Here is a 16,406-nt window from a genome sequence, read left to right as displayed (position 1 = left end):
GGAGTCTGTGGGATAGCTGGATGAAGGTACAGTACATGAAGACTAGATTAAAGAAGAACAGAGCGAAACTCAATAGAATGCACAGTGCAGAACCTGATCAATGGAGAAACGTTATTGAATCAGATGCTGCTCGATGCCGAGAGGCAGCAGAGATAGTCTCATACCCCGGTGGTGTTCATAAGCTGTTGCCAGTGTCTCTCTCTAACGGCGGAGTTTTGCAGCTCGTTGACCGCCCTCAGAGAGGTCAAAAGGTTCTTCACAGTCGACTCCAGGCCCATGTAGACGTCCCACACCCGCACCTCCTTATCCAGCATCTTCATCTCCTTCAATATGAGGGATATAGTCATTAATTATGGAAGGATTTAACACTTTTTATTTACCCCAGGAAAAATGTGAGATCATTTCTGTCTGTTAGTGGACGAGTGCCATACTTTGGCAAATCGTCTGAGCTCCATGTCCATCTGCTCGACGTTGATCTCCTTCCATATAGTCTTGGTCCAGTCCTCTATACTGGTCTGGCATGGGGATGAGAATGGAAATATATATATATATTTTTTTTATAACTTGTATTTATCAATTGTCAGGCATGAAATACATAGGTACATACAAATAGTATTATTTCTTTTCCTTTTTTTTTTTTACATTCAAGAACATAAATGAACATAAATGAACAATTCCCCCACCCACCCACCCCACCCCGTCCACCCTGGTAATTTTAAAGATAAGTATGTCATATTTAGGTAGGGTGACCCACACACTCTCTCAAAAATAAAATATAAATTGATAAATTAATTCAAGGAGAAGGAAAAAATTAATTAATTAATTAATTAATTAATTAAAATAAAAAATAAAATTAAATAAAAAAAACAGAAATGATATTTAAATAAATAAAAGAATAAATAAGAGTATTTAATTGAAAAGAAATACCGACACAATAAAAATATATAGGAAACAACAAGAAAAGAAAGAAGGTATGATCACATATAAAGAGAAAAACCACAAATAACAACACAGAAAATATTAAATTAAAAGTACAAAAATAAAGTGCTAGTGCTCGTCATTATGAGGTAGTATCAATGGTTGCTTGCTCCTTAAACCTCAAAGTAGATTTGTCATGCTGGGATGTCTTAGAGAAAAGCTTTTTTAGTAGGAGAAAGAAAGTAGGAGATGTGGCCCTTTAGCAGGGCCTTGGCTTTAAGAGCCAAGTCCATTCCGTTGGGAGTCGGTATCTGTGGAAATGAAGTTGTGTGCGTCTTCGCAAAGTGACGCATTTGAAAGTACCGGAAAAAATCTGATTTATTAAGATTAAAGCTAGAAATTAATTGATTAAAACTTGCAAAAATACCATTGATGTATAAGTCGCCCAGACTACGAAGTCCCTTGTTTTCTAAGACAGAGAATCTTGGATCAGTCTTTGCTGGGATAAACAAATGATTGTTGCAAATCGGGGATGCCAAAGGGAGGGTGAGCCATCCAAAGTGGCGTCTTAATTGCGACCAAATTTTTAATGTTCCAATGAGAATGGAAATATTTAATCTGTGATTCTCTAATGACCTTTACAGAATAAAAGGACATCGGAACACTGAGCAGTCAAAGGCTGCGCCTCACCATGATCTCCTGTGTTAATTGTATGTCTATTGGAGCTCAACCATAGCTCAGAAATCAAAATGCCAACCTATTGTAATTATGATGATTATTGTGTACCTGGACAAAGATGACCATGTCCCACACTGCTTTGACCAGTATGATGTCAGAGCGACACTGACGCAGCTGCTTGTAGTCTGGGAAGCTGACCTCAAATAGATCAGCCGTGTCCTGCAGCTTCTTCATTTCTGCCTCCATCACTGCTACCACTCGATTAGACTGGAGACAAGGACAATTTAAAATGCTGCACATTATAATTTCCCTGAAAACTGACCGGACGGAAACTATTCTATTTAATCACCTAGTGTAATGCATGGTCTTTTATTTCTGAAAAGGTAATCATATTCACTTCGCATCTCACCTTATCAATAAATCTATATGGCTCCTCCACACTGATCTTGAAGATGGACTCGGTACGAAACTGTTCTCTGAATTCATGCTGTTTCACCTTAAATATTGAGGAAAAACAGGACATGTGAGTTTCTCCAGCTCTCCAGCTATGACTGTCCACACTGGGGGGTGAGGTGTCAGTCATATATAATGCAGGACAGAAAGTGATACGGTTTATATGTCAGATATTGAGCTCTTTGTCAGGCGGCTGCCACACTGACATCCTACCCTGCTCACACACGGCCTCACCTCGAACCGGACACACTTCCTACGTATAACTGAAACTTCATTTGACTGTAGAGGCGCCACTTCATGTTTGACTGTAAAGGCAATTTTCCTGAGGCTTTTCCACTTCTCTGGCAGCTCCTGTGTGAAGAATGCAATTAAAGTGAGAAAAGTACAGATCAAATGCGAGTATCCATGGAAATGTCTGTGTGTATCTGTGGCAAAGGCACACACTTCCAGCTGTGTGTAGACGCTCTCAGGCAGCTGCTGTCCGTAGGTCTTTAGGAGGTCGGCGGTAGATTTGAGAGGCTTGAAGTGCTGCTCGCCGCTGATCTGTCTGTCTCGTATGGCCATGAGGTGTCCCATGATGTCCACGAGACCTGCGTAGTCACCATCTGTCACCTTTTTAGAGAGGCCGTGCGCTGTGTCTTGGACAAAAGACGATAATTCCCTCACACTGTGGGATAAAGAGGAAGGAGGATGATGTGAGCTTTAAAAGCGGAGAGCAATTTTAAAATATTTTTCAGATCATTTTCTATAGCTGAGGGCCAATTTAGAGTGATCGCAAGTGCGTTTGCAGACATCTTGTTTCCCACCTCTGGTTCACATGATTCAGCAGGTGCTCCTTGAACATCCAGCTCCACTTCTTTATGACATTCATCAGTGTGTGTTTGAAGGGTCTGATGTCGAGCTGCAGCCAGCCATAAAACACCCTCCTGTCCTCCAGCTTGCTCACTCGTACGTACAGAGACTCAAACAGGTTAATCTGGAATGATTGAATGAATTATATGACAACTCAGAGAAAGCGGCCAAAGAGGAAAGGAGCAGAAACTGAAGTTGGAATCGACCACATCTGTAAAAAAAAAAAAAAAAAAAAAACCCACTAAACTGTGGTTAAATGCAGGAATAGTGAAGCAGCACCTGCTCTTTGAAGTTATCCAGTGTGGGTGGGTTCTTCTTCAGTTCATAGTCGGCATACAGCTCGGCTTCTTCTGTGCTTAACACGTGGCCGTAAAGCAGAAACTGCCTCATGAATTCAGACCTGTGAAACGTTAGAGGAAAACCTTCTTTGATTTTCTCTCCAGATTCGATCTCTCTATCTCTGCATTATTATGACAGTGACCACCACTGACCTGTCATCGGTCCAGAGGTAGCGGTAGCTGGCAAACGATCCTTGGTACTCCCTGACCTGAAAATCAACACAGTCTTTCAATTTCAAAGCCTGTTAGAATAATAAACGGGTGCTTTTGGTTTAACAGTGATCTTATGCTATGACTAGTAATCTGGCAATGACATGGGAGGGATTATTTTGTACATTGTTCAATTTTTTTTTATTCTTTATGTATTTTTATACATCTCATCTGTGCATGGTGTGGCTGATATGTACCCATAACCCATCTCATGTGTCTGTAATGGCTATCCAGCACCGCACATTTGTTATAATGAGAAAATGCCAATAAAGAGATCTTGAATTCAAAAAAGGATAATAAATGGGTCTTTATGTGTGGACAGAAATCAAACACTCACCTTTGCGATGGTTGAACGTGCCCGGGAGCGGATCACATGGCACATCGCTGACAAATCCTCCATTTTATTTATGTCACACTGGCAAGATAGCAGACAATCAAGCAGACAACATAGTGTGAAATGGCAGCGTCGGTGTCAGCAGGAAAATATATATCTGTATGTGTACACAGCATGCATGCACTTCATGTATGAGCCTAACATCTAATCTGTACTACACCTGATAGTTTTCCAGCTGTTTATGTTTTGCCACTCTGGGAATGAAGGACGCCATGTTTGTGATGTTGGCCACCATCTTATCCACGATATCGTAGAAGTTACCACCGCGGCCGTAGTCGAATGAGGGGTCAAAGGTCATCTCACTGTTGTTGAGCACCAGCTGGACCTCAAACAGTGGAGTGATACGCTGGGCTGCGTCCGTGTTGTCCATGAGGTACTGCAGAGAGCATCGCACCGCACTGGAGAAGCCTGCCAAGATGATCCGATCCACATAGTCTGTGTAGGCCTTCCACTCGCTGCTGCTCAGGTCTGTCACCCCGAGCAGAGACTGGTTGTCCTGCAGCACAGTGGGAGGGTGAGAGATGCGTCACTGGGAGTTAAGGAGGATGTTAAATAGGGGTGGGAGAAAAAATCGATTCACATAGATATTGCGATATCTTTTTTGACGATTTTTAAATCAATTTTTTTTTTCAAAAATCGATTTTTTTTTTGATATTTTTTTTGAAATTTTTTAAATATTGTGCAATGTGTATTTGTTAGCCTCTTTTACATACAGAGAGTACAGGCTTTGAAAAGGGTTTAAGTTCACTTTATAATGGAGTATGTTAATTTATAGGCTCCTACAGTATTTGTGTGCAGATAAATGTTAAAAATGCTAAAGACTAAAAATCGAGAGAATCGGCAATATCGTAGAATCGCAATTTAAATCGAATCGCCATCCAAAAAATCGTAGAAGAATCGAATAGGGAGAAAAGCATATCGTCCCAGCCCTAATGTTAAAGGTGCAATATGTAAGAATGTGGCCAAAAACGGTTACTGCAGTCAAATTCAAAACACAGCGATCTCATTTTTTCTCCCAGCTGTAGCGGCAGCTCAGTGGACCAGACCGGAGGCTGAAACGCCACTGACGCCGCCGTGACTGGGAGAGAGGGCTAGGTGGCGCAACATGTAAACACGTACTGTAAATTCAAAACATAAACATGATTTGCAGTCTGCAAAAAAAGATTTTTAATGCGAATACTCTGGATGTACTATTGTTGTTGGTTGAGTTCATCATGTTATATGAACATTATTCCTGAGTCTCTGTGACATATTAGGAGGATTTTACGGCCAGTTGCTTTAGATTTCTTACATACTGTACCTTTAACATACAGTAATACTATGTGTTGTGAACAGGTCCTTCTCTCTGAGGCGTGTGAATATACCTGCAGAAGTTTGTGTATCTGCTCCCCTGTGCTGGCGATGAGAGCATGCTGTTTGGAAACACTCTCCTCAATGTCAGAGAAGATGAGGAGAGCAGAGCCATGACTCTTTCTGGTGATGAAGGCCCGATGGCTGAATTTACCCATAAGGGCCTGGATGGCTCCCACATTAGCTTTGCTCTTCCGGACACGACTAGAAATGCTCTGGTGATGGCAAAAGAGAGCACCGATTATCACCGGTGATTACCCTTTTGGTGAACAGCTGCATGCTGCTTTTTGTTATAGGGGTTTTTTTCTATGAGGAAAACTGGCCTGAAGCACATGAGGAGAATATCAGGTTTCATGTTACACTGCTCACGGCTTTTGACAATGTTAATAAACTTTTTTGTAATTCAGCTAAAAATGTATGTGAGATCAGATTTAAATAGTGCCGATATTTTAGTAAAAGAATATCACTCACTCGCTTAAACATTATATTTAGCTCAAATAAGAAATGTTCAGTACTTTAACCAGGTCTCGTGTGCTCTTCATGTAGTCCCATAGGTCATCCTGAGCCCATGTAAGCTCCTGGAGGGCGGGCTCAAGCTGTTGTTTGGTTCTGTCCATATCATCTTTCACCAGTCCCAGCTCCACAGCCAGGATGGTACTTTGGAGCTGGTTGTACCATTGGGTCACCAAGGTCAGTGTCTGTGTGTACTGCATGGTGCAAAGGAGTGCATCAGGTGGTTTGTGACATTGTTTATAGATCAACAAACCTTTTATTTTGAAAGAACGTCTCCACAGTTAAAGGGATAGTTCACCCAAAATTGAAATTTCACTCATTATCTACTCACCCTCATGTCGACTAAGGGCTGGGAGAAGTTTCAGAGTCCTCCGTGGCTTCTCTGAGTTACAGGGGGTCTCGGCGTAGCAGTGCATGTCCATATAACGGTTGCAAATGGGTACCAACTGCCTTCGTAACAAAAAGACACACCAAAAAACATGCAAATACCTCCATGCTGCTCGTATGTACTGTCCATCTTGTATTGAAGCCCCGAAATGTGAAATTGTCCCGAAAAAAATTAAATAAGTCTATATTTCAAGCTTGTTTTGTAGCGGTTCGTTCGTCCTGGTTCGTCAAATTTGGACGAACTGGGAAGAGGACAGACCCTGGTTCGTCCAAATTTGATGAACCAGGAAGAGGAGCTTGTTTTTTGGTGTGTCTTTTTGTTACGAAGACAGTTGGTATCCATTTGCAACCGTTATATGGACATGCACTGCTACGCCGAGACCCCCTGTAACTCAGAGAAGCCACGGAGGACTCTGAAACTTCTCCCAGCCCTTAGTCCACATGAGGGTGAGTAGATAACGAGTGAAATTTTAATTTTGGGTGAACTATCCCTTTAATGCATCAGTATCAGCTGTCGCAACGACCAGTGCGACCTACCATATAGAGTCTCTCCCGTTTGGAGTAGAGATGGAGAGCTGCTTTAGGAATGTTTTGGTTCTTCAACATAGCCAGATACTTCACCTCCCTGAGCACCGATGTCAACTGGGAAGAGAGGCGGAGGAAGAAGAGAAAATGTAATCAATGATTTGATGGATCCAGTTTAAGGTCGTTGTTTTGTTTCTTTTTACTTCTGCAGGAATAAATCTGAATAGACGGAATCAGATCCATAAAGTGAAGGTCTAATTTAGACTTATGAATAGTTGAGTGGTAGATGCGTAAAGGCCAATCATGGTTTGAACTGAGGGCACACACGCATTATGCGGCACATCAGATGAAATGTGAACGGTGCATGAGGTAAGTTGTTTATCCTTGGGTTAGAGTGCTTGATTTTGACACTACTGGTTAAATATATTCATTGCTGCTGTGCTTTTCAGAAAACGCTTCGTCTTGTTTCTCTGATTTTATGTTGATTATGTTTGGTGGTTTTCTTTGGTCTTTTCACACTCTGGTTATTGCTGCTACTGAAAAACAGTTCATCTCTTTATTCAATGCAAAACTGTTGCTACTTTTGGTAATTTGAAGCACAACAACAGGATGTTGGGAAAGGGAAATGAATTAGTGTGGGATTTACTAAAATTATTTTTGTGTGCATTCAATTCAACCTAATTCAGTATTATCCTATAATAATTAGTGCATGTACATATATTTAAATGGGTTTGCATATTATCTATGGTGTAAACTCAACTTAACAAGTTTGATTACAGAGGAGTTTGTACAATCAATCATTGTACTTCACTGTATTATAATTTATCTTGTGTATAAGCAGCAGCACTGTAGTTGCATCTCTGCATCAATTCCACACCTGACAAAAAACTGTTCATCTAAACATTTTAACTCTTATCAATGTATTTAATGGTGACTGGGTGTTTTTGGTGCTTACAGCAGGACTGAAGTTGACCTGGAACAGGCCTGTGTCAGTGTCCAGTGTGAGCAATGGTTCCTTCAGGTGGGTTTCACAGATTTCCTCCAAGCCCTCGGTCCACTCTGAGAACAGCTCCTCATCATGCTGACCCAGAACCTCCAGTACATGCTCACACTTCCGGAGGACATCGTCCGCCTCTGCGCACCCCAGAGGCCTGGAAGGAAGAGCAGGGGGGAAAGAAGGATCATATTTGTACATTAGCTTGTATTTATTGACAAGTGGATTATTATTGCAGTATTATTGCAGTCTGTATGCTAGGGTTTTTAAACACCTACATGCTGATATAAAAAAGTTGAGTGCAATATCAGTGTTATGAGCTGACTGAACATCTCTCAAACATTACATTTCTCAGCAATCAGTTGCTTTTGAAGAATTGACAAGTTTAGATGTAGTTTTTTTTTTTCCAAAGCATTACCACACCTCAGATGAGGATTTCTGAGATCAATCTCAATTATACAGTTGACTTTGAAAAAAGAGCTCTAAGGAATCTTAATTGTGTTTCGAACAGTGAATATTAAGCTAAACAACACATCTGCTAGATCTTGGAGAACACTAGATAAAACTGTGTGTGTATGAGTCAGTTCATACATATGGGCCAGCTGGCAAAGGTTACTCCTGTTTGTCAGGATGCGTGTTCGGAGCTCCTGTGACCATTTGAGGTTTCCAGCCACTGACGGCATATTTTTCCCCAGCACTGCACAGCCGGACCGTATCTGAAAAACAAAGACATGATTCATGTGTTCAGATGTATGAAGTGCATCCACCATAAGAAGCTGTTACAGACTTTTCCATTATTGGTGGTAACTGAGAGTAGTCTGAGAATATAGCTGTATCTTATGTTTTCTGCGTGAAATATTCAAGTTTCTTTGCCATGTAAATTATTTCTGTTGTAAAATCTTACCCCATCTCTGTGTTGATCCAGTATAAACTGACAGTGGTCTATTTCCTGGTTGAACATCGTCAACAACATGTTGTAGTTGGGAGAGAACAGCTGGTGGATCCGGGGTCTCTCAAGCAAGGTGCCGAAAATCTTCAACAACTAAATGGGACAAAAGCAGTTTTAAGACGGTGTACTGTGATCTAAACACAGTAAGAAGGCCCAAAATATTTGCATTCGTTGTAATTCCCGGTAAGATGCTTCTCATCTGAGACCAACGTGATGTTGGTGCTATGTTCTCCATATGTGTTATGTTATGTTCTCCATGTTCCTTGATGGCCTGAAAGAACAATGTGTGTTTAAAGAATGGGAGCTCAGATGAACAGACATACCTTAAAAGTGGACTTCAGGTTTTTGGAGTGCTGGAAAGCCAGATTGAGGACCGTCCCAAGCCTCTGGTCGAAATCTCTGTTCTGCTCCATAAAGCGCCTGTAGTGATGCACAAAATCCTAGACAAGAATTGCCATTAGACAGGAAATGGTGGTTATTTCCAGTCCCTTTCCTGATTACAAAGTTTTGATCCATTTTTGTTATAGACAATTGTTATCCCATAATATTTCCAGTGTACTTCAAGTTCCCCTTAGCTCAGTTGATCAGTAGCAGCTGGAATAACACACTTGCAAAAAAAAGTATTACAAAAGAGATCAATTTCTGATTGAGTTCCAGTTTAGATTGGCTGAGTCACACTGGAAGCTGTTGTAAAATAGCTGTAAAATATCTAGTAAATTAAATATTGATGCACTGACAAATAATGACTGCTGTCACTGGTTCTCGTGTGTTGCTTAGCAACTACTTTGCTTTGCTACTTTTCAATTACTCTACTGCTGGGCAGAAAAATAACATCTAATTGTTATTTTTTATTATTTGGCTGTGTCTGTCGATTCCACTTAAAACTGGCTGTGAATCAGAGCCCTTTGGGGCATATTCATCAAATAACACTATGATGTCAAACACAACTGCAGCAATGTCACCAAGGCTCACATCATTAGTGTAGTCTAAGGGGTCATATTTGCTCTCTCTGAGGGCACGCCAGCGGTCATGAAACTCCTCACTCATGTTGGAGACCATCTCACTGAGGACTTTCCCTCTGGATCCACCCAGTTCAATCTTCTCCAGCTTCAGAAAGTCCAGCGCTGTTGCAAAAAGTTCCTACAGATCAAAGAAGAAAACTAAATGACTAAAACTGGTAGTGATGGTAGTTTAAAACACTTTCTGTGAGGAGGCACTTTTACTATTCACAACAATAAATCAAAAATATATCAACTGACATTCATGTAAAATGTTGTTGAAAACAAACCGTTCAAACACCCTCTCTTTACTACTAACAGCCAGCAAGCAACACAGAGCTACGCCTGTAAACCTAAGCACCTCGATCATGAGCAGCCTTTCCATGATGCGGTCTGAACGCTTGAATACAAGTGCAGATGGAAAGTCCCACAGTTTGATGGCCTCGTTGTATTTGTAGTACTTGGGGATCTGCTGGCGGTGAGTGTGAAACAACTGCTTAAAGGTGCGAAGGACTGAGATGGTTATCTGGACTCTCTCCACTCCTTCCTCAAGCTCCATCTTAAACAGTTCCTCTGGGATAAGGTAGGCGAACGCCTGTAGACAAACGCAACCATATGAATGAAAAATTATTCAGTTTGTCTTCATTTCCTTCACATAAACATGAGATAGCATTGCTTTACCTTTTCAATTATCAGGTTACAGAACTCCTGCAGGAGGACAACCATGCGCTGTGGTGTGCAGTAATACTGGGATCGGCTCCAGATGAGGCACAGTGTGTGGAAGAGTGGAGGCAGCAGGGCGTCCACATGAGGAAAGCTCCTCTCTTCTAAGCTGCTGATCAGTTTCCGCAAAGGGCGTAGATATAGATCTATGTCCTCTGCTTCCAGCACAGCTATAAATATCACATACAGATAAACTAATGTATAAGATTTAAGTGGCCATAATGAGGAAGCAATATAATATAATGCAGTGTTTCCTGGTGTTGTTACTGTATACATATACACAACCATCAGGCATTACATTATGACCACCTGCCTAATATTGTGTTGGTCCCAAATATGCAACAAACTGCGATGCACTGTGTATTCTGACACCTTTCTATCAGAGCCAGCAGGAACTTCTTCAGCAATTTGACCAACAGCAGCTGGTCTGTTGGATCAGACCACACACAGGCCAGCCTTCGCTCCCCACGTGTATCAGTGAGCCTTGGCCGCCCATGACCCAGCTGCCGGTTCACCACTGTTCCATCCTTGGACCACTTTTTTAAAGATACTGACCACTGCAGAGCGGGAACACCCCACAAAAGCAGCAGTTTTTCAGATGCTCTGACCCAGTCGTCCTCGTCAAACTCACTACAAATCCTTACGCTTGCCTATTTTTCCTGCTTTTAAAACAAAATGTTCACTTGCTGCCTAATATATTCCACCAACTATAGTAACAGGTACCATGATAAAGTGTTATTCAGTGTTATTCACTTCACCTGTCAGTGGTCATAATATTATGCTTATGGTGTACCTATTGGTGCCTATTGGTGGTTATCAGGTTAAATAAAAATGTGTTTTACTCTGAGACAGAGAGAATGAACCCCACCCCCATAAATCATTTATATCTAATTTTAAGGTATGGCTTCATAAGAAATTAGAAAATGCATTATTTTGTAATGCTGATGTACCTTCATTGACTTTATGGCAGACATCCTGAAAGGCAGAGTAGTAACTGCTCTTAACTCTTCTCAGGATCTCCATGATCTGGTCCACTTTGGGGCTTTGGATCTTAAAAAAAAAAAAAAGGACATCATAGTTTCATCTTAAAGGTATCACCCGTACTAATGTGTAAAGATAAATATTCCATTACTGTGATGATGTATTTAGTGTGTCATGCAACACATAAGGGATCTGCTGACATTTTTCAATAAGCCTGGGGGTATTTGTATTGTGTCGCTGTACTTCTTTTTCAAATGTGCTGCTGCTTTTGTTGTTATTTACTTTGTATAGGGTTAGAAAATAAAAAAAAGAATACAATTTTACATTACATCTTACATTAACCAATTCAGTGCGCTCAAACAAACCATGGACCCAAAGTCTAGTCTTAAGGAATAACATTATCTAATGTCCATCAGTGACATTAAACATCTTTGTTCTTAGAGCAGCCAATTAATTTTTCATTTCACACTTTGAAGCTATTGCACCCCTGTCAGCTTAGAACAAGTCTCATACTTGTGACTGGATGCCCAGCAGGTTTTCTCTCTGAGTGGCCCAAAACTGGAGCTCCACATTGGGGCCTGGGTGGTCTCCCCGGAGCAGCACCATGCCAGAGTCTTTCTTCAGGATATTCCATATCTGTCCAGACCACTGAACTATCAAAGTTTCTATAGAGTATAACAAGCCTCGGTCCAGTGGCCAGCCAGTGGAGCTGAGGGACAGACACACAGAGAGAGAGGGACAATCAGTGTGGGAAGAAACGGGAAAATGCATGGACTGAAGATCATGAATGCGGAGTGGCACACGCGCACACGTTTATAAATGCTAAAGGAAAAAATCTGGGCTTTGCATTCATGATGCTAACAGAGCTAGCCACAGAGCAACTATCTAGCCAAACTTTTTTTTTTTTTTTTTTTTTCACAAAGGCAGAATTTATTACAAGGATGGGTGTATTGCAATAAGATGTATTTAAGTAGCAACTCAGATAATGTACCATACTTGACTGCTCATAATTGACACTCTAAGTTACATTCAAGAGCCTGTGGAATTTGATAATTAACTCAATGTTCAAGATTGACTCCAAAGCCTGCGGATCAGCTGACAACACTTACCGCTGTTTTGAAGGTGTCTGACATTCCTCTTCTTAGCTAACTGTGATTAAAGTAGGCTGCGTACTGCACAATAAAAAAAAAGTTTGGCTAGATTTCCAAGTTGTGAGGAATGACATTTCTACTGACGACAGTAAACAAAGATGGTGTCCGGGGAAAGGTTTTGAAATATGGAGAAATAGATTAAAGTTGAATCGTTTCAACTACCAATGAAACATTTTCTCCTTACACTTCTTGTATTAATATATAATTAGATTATATATAGAATATATTATTGTTCATACATTTTTTTATTACGTCATACAAGGAAGGTGGTTGGTCAGTTGTCATTTCCGGTGGAGGTGGCGCGGACCAGGCGCGGACGTCCAGAGCAGTGCCAGCCCAGGTTGTTATTTAACATATAATTATATCATGAATATTATTCTTTAAGGCTGAATGAAAGAACAATAAACCAATCTGAAAGATACGGTGAGTATATTAGTCAAATGGCCTGTGGCTGTGTGGGGTTTCTAAAGCGTTTTAAAGAGGAAGTCCGGTTGCTTTTCCTCTAGGCCTGGCCGTGCATTTGTTTACAAAGGAGCCGCGAAAAATCAATACATGGCTCGGTTATGTTATGAATATATGTATATTTGTGTAGTCTTTAACTGTCATAAACAAAAGATTGCGGGTTATGGAGCCAGTTTGTGTCGGGGCGGTGGGCAGGTAGGCTAAACACCGATGTTGCAAGGTTGTTTGTGGAAGTCAGACAGCCTCCATTCTCATACAACAAGCCACAAGTCATGTAGTTAATTATCACATTTATTCCGGAGCTTTTTAATTAAGGTAGAAATGTAGCATAGCCACGGGAAAAATCCTGCTTATTTCCTCTTTAAGTAAAAAAATTAGCATCAGTTTCAGTGCTATTCTGCTATATAATAATGGCCACTCGAGTACTAGGGGGGAAAGCACACTACCTTCAAGAAGCAGAACTGTGCAATGGAAATATATGCAATTATTGCGGCCATTGTTGTTATTGCCAAACAGTTATTCAGCTGTCAACCTAACACTTCTGTAGCTACTAGCTTTGTTACTTGCTCTCTATCATAAGTAAAAAGCACTCATACGCACATGGTGGTGAGTGACCATACTTTTCTGCTAGATGCTGACCTGAGTGCAATGTCCTGAGGCCGTGCCCTCTCCACACACAGCGGCAGGGGCAGCAGGGTTCGTCCCTCAGCGCGGCCTCTCAGAGTCACCACCCTGCTCCTCAGCTTCTCCAGGTGCCTGTGGATGTCATCAGACACCACCCGCGGCCAGTCCTCATGGTTCAGACCATTGGACAGCACACACACCAGCACCTGTGCATGCAGTTTAGTTTAGTTTATTTCAGTCAATCATGTCATTAAAAGAAAAGTTACAAACCAGAAAGAAAAAAGTAAATAAAGAAAAAACATCAATCAGAATAAACAATAAGTAAACAGAAAAAGAAAATTTGGACCGAAAAGGCATAGGCTGAAGCATAGCTTATTACGCCTACCCTGTTACAACTCTGATTAATTAAAAAATAAAAAATAAAAATTTAAAATGCACAATTTGTTATTTATTAATAAAAGAAATAAGCAATCACAAAACAGTAAAAAGAGAGAAGCTGCTTGATTCGATTTCCCTTTCTTCTTCCTTTTCTTTCCCTTCCTTTCTCCTCTCCTTTCCCTTCTTCCTCCCCTACTTCCTTCCTCCTCAAAAGAAAAGAGGAAAAAAAAAAAAGAAGACAATCAAACATACAGAAAACAGAACAGAAATAGCAGCAGCATAGCACGTGTCACCACTCATTACTCTAACTTATATAAATTAATCATCCTGTTTTTAAGTACTTTTTTAAATAAGATGATGGTATTACATGTTTTTAAGTCATTCTCCAATTTGTTCCATAAATTAACAGCTGTTACCGTAATGCATTGTAATTTGGTGTTGGTTCTTGTTTTTAACTTTCTAAATATACATACTCCTCTGAGTATGGTCACACAAGCTGTAGTCACACAATGTGGACAGACAATGCATTCTTACTTTGTCGAGCCCTTCATGCACATAGATAGATACACAATGCCACCTGTACTGCTGTGTGGGCTTGGACCCCTGTATGGTCACACTGACACACACACACGAGCCCACCTCTGAGATGACAACAGGGAGGTGCTCCATGGGATATCCAGGCACCTCTCCCAACCGGAGTTGGTGTCTGAATCCTTGTCGTGTGATTCTCTTCACATTCTTCTTCAGCACGCACAGCAGCTTGGTCTTCCAGGGTGGAGACGTCTTCACAGATGCAAAAACAGTAGGAATGCTTTCAACGGCATTGAAAGCACCAGAAATAAGTAGTGACTTATTTCAAAAAGTGTGTATGTTAGACAGGGTGTAGACGGCAAGCCCAGGAAATTTTAAGACCTGAAGAATATGCCCTCATGCCTGCTTATTGCTCAATTAACTTCTCAGTATGTCATTGTGAATTCTTTTTGAACTTTAACTTTTTATTTATGTATGAAATGTCCTTCTTGGCAAACTGATATTGTCTCTATTGTGTGTTTTTTTTAATCACAGGGATATTAGCATACAAAATTTACAGCGCAGACAGGAAACAATAACTTAACTACGCTATTAAATATTTACTCAAGGCTATAATCGTAATTGCATTTGCAGACCAAATTGACTTTAGATAATGGGGAGAATATGGCGCTCTTTTATAAGTGACTGAACTTTCTACGTCTGTGTATTTTATCACAAGGTGTGTATGTTTTTCTTACCTGTGCATCCCCTGCATGCAGTGTCCCACCAGGTCCAGTGAAAAGCAGCAGCCTGTTGGTCCAGATGTGGTCCAAGAAATCCAGCAGAACCTTCTGGCTCTCCTCTGCTCCAATGAAGCGGTTCCACTTATCCGTCTTCACACGCAGCACACAGAAGGCCTGCTCCCGAAGGAAGTCCACCCTCTCGTCTGACAACATCACCCCAGCTTTGAGAGAGGGCTCCTGGGGTAAACGGACTCCTCCAGCGCCTCCACTGCCCAAACCACCACTGTTACTGCTGCTGCCGGTGGACTCAGCCATGAAGACTCAGCTGGCGGGAAGCAGAAATAAAGGCCACAAGTGCTTTACCCAGTGTGTAGGGGAAAACAGACTCACACTGAGTACGACAAAAGGTACAAACAACAAACTCACCTCAGTCCTTCTTGTCAGGATCAGAAGCTACAAACAGACATTTCACCAAATGCAATGCTGACAAACTTTATACCTTCCCAGTTTTTTGATTCTTCTCTCTTCTTCTGCTCCACAGTATATCAGCTGGAAAACTGATGCACGCTGTGACGGACAAGTTAACGTTTCACCGTGACAATGCAGTGTGGGCTCACTTCATTGTCCTGCACGATGCAGGCTATTTCTGTTGCCTGCAACTCTATCCTGTAACCTGAACCTTCACAGGAGACATTTCTACAGTGACCCCTGCAGGACAGGTAAGGATATTAACCTATATACATGTACACAAGCGGTCTCCAGGGATATGGTGTGAGCCTAATATGGTTACAAATAGTAAAAACAATTTGAGCAATTGCTAGTTATTGTATGTGTCAGATAGTGAAACTGTTAGGTTCTGGTTTTCTTTTCAATTTTTATAAGAAAAGAAAAAGGCTTTTCATCCAGATTGATGAATCCTCAGTGATCTATGCAGTGTGCGTCATCACCACATGGGGGCAGTGTGGTACAGTGTTTTTTGACAGCATCCTACAACTGTAATCCAAAGTGACCCTAGCCATGACATCCTATTACACATGTTATGCCATTTATGTAAAAACATGGAAAAATGGGACATTTCTCTAACTGTGTTACTTAAAATACCACAGCAATGATTACCCTTTCAAAGATCCTGCACATTCTGACTTTAACCTTAATACATGGACGTAATCATACCCCAATTTAAAATGGGCTGACTGACTGGAGAGGACAGAGCTTTTCTAGGATGACTGACATTTGAGTGTAATGTCAACGTAATGGTCACACACTTGATTCACA

At 41.1% G+C, this 16,406-nt stretch overlaps 1 protein-coding gene across 1 annotated transcript in view; it reads right to left on the bottom strand.

Annotated features, from left to right (window-relative positions):
* The window catches only part of dnah9l (dynein, axonemal, heavy polypeptide 9 like), a gene marked incomplete at both ends in the record, with an annotated part of 52,147 nt that extends 37,600 nt beyond the window's left edge, over nt 1–14,547 (bottom strand). The window contains 25 exons of the mRNA XM_083990984.1: nt 165–323; nt 432–515; nt 1,705–1,863; nt 2,006–2,092; nt 2,284–2,400; nt 2,494–2,716; nt 2,856–3,025; nt 3,181–3,301; nt 3,393–3,448; nt 3,787–3,864; nt 4,004–4,339; nt 5,208–5,408; nt 5,709–5,900; nt 6,631–6,735; nt 7,574–7,769; nt 8,204–8,328; nt 8,517–8,654; nt 8,885–9,001; nt 9,534–9,701; nt 9,921–10,154; nt 10,241–10,452; nt 11,233–11,332; nt 11,777–11,972; nt 13,516–13,706; nt 14,518–14,547. Coding sequence (XP_083847110.1) covers nt 165–323; nt 432–515; nt 1,705–1,863; nt 2,006–2,092; nt 2,284–2,400; nt 2,494–2,716; nt 2,856–3,025; nt 3,181–3,301; nt 3,393–3,448; nt 3,787–3,864; nt 4,004–4,339; nt 5,208–5,408; nt 5,709–5,900; nt 6,631–6,735; nt 7,574–7,769; nt 8,204–8,328; nt 8,517–8,654; nt 8,885–9,001; nt 9,534–9,701; nt 9,921–10,154; nt 10,241–10,452; nt 11,233–11,332; nt 11,777–11,972; nt 13,516–13,706; nt 14,518–14,547 — 3,795 coding nt within the window. The remainder of the gene's footprint in view (nt 1–164; nt 324–431; nt 516–1,704; nt 1,864–2,005; nt 2,093–2,283; nt 2,401–2,493; nt 2,717–2,855; nt 3,026–3,180; nt 3,302–3,392; nt 3,449–3,786; nt 3,865–4,003; nt 4,340–5,207; nt 5,409–5,708; nt 5,901–6,630; nt 6,736–7,573; nt 7,770–8,203; nt 8,329–8,516; nt 8,655–8,884; nt 9,002–9,533; nt 9,702–9,920; nt 10,155–10,240; nt 10,453–11,232; nt 11,333–11,776; nt 11,973–13,515; nt 13,707–14,517) is intronic.
* Between the last annotated feature and the right edge of the window lie 1,859 nt (nt 14,548–16,406).

Source organism: Trachurus trachurus (genome assembly GCF_905171665.1).
Source record: "Trachurus trachurus genome assembly, chromosome: 17".
Lineage (NCBI taxonomy): Eukaryota > Metazoa > Chordata > Actinopteri > Carangiformes > Carangidae > Trachurus > Trachurus trachurus.
The sequence above is the reverse complement of the archived record's forward strand: the minus strand, read 5'-3'. Positions and strand labels throughout refer to the sequence as shown.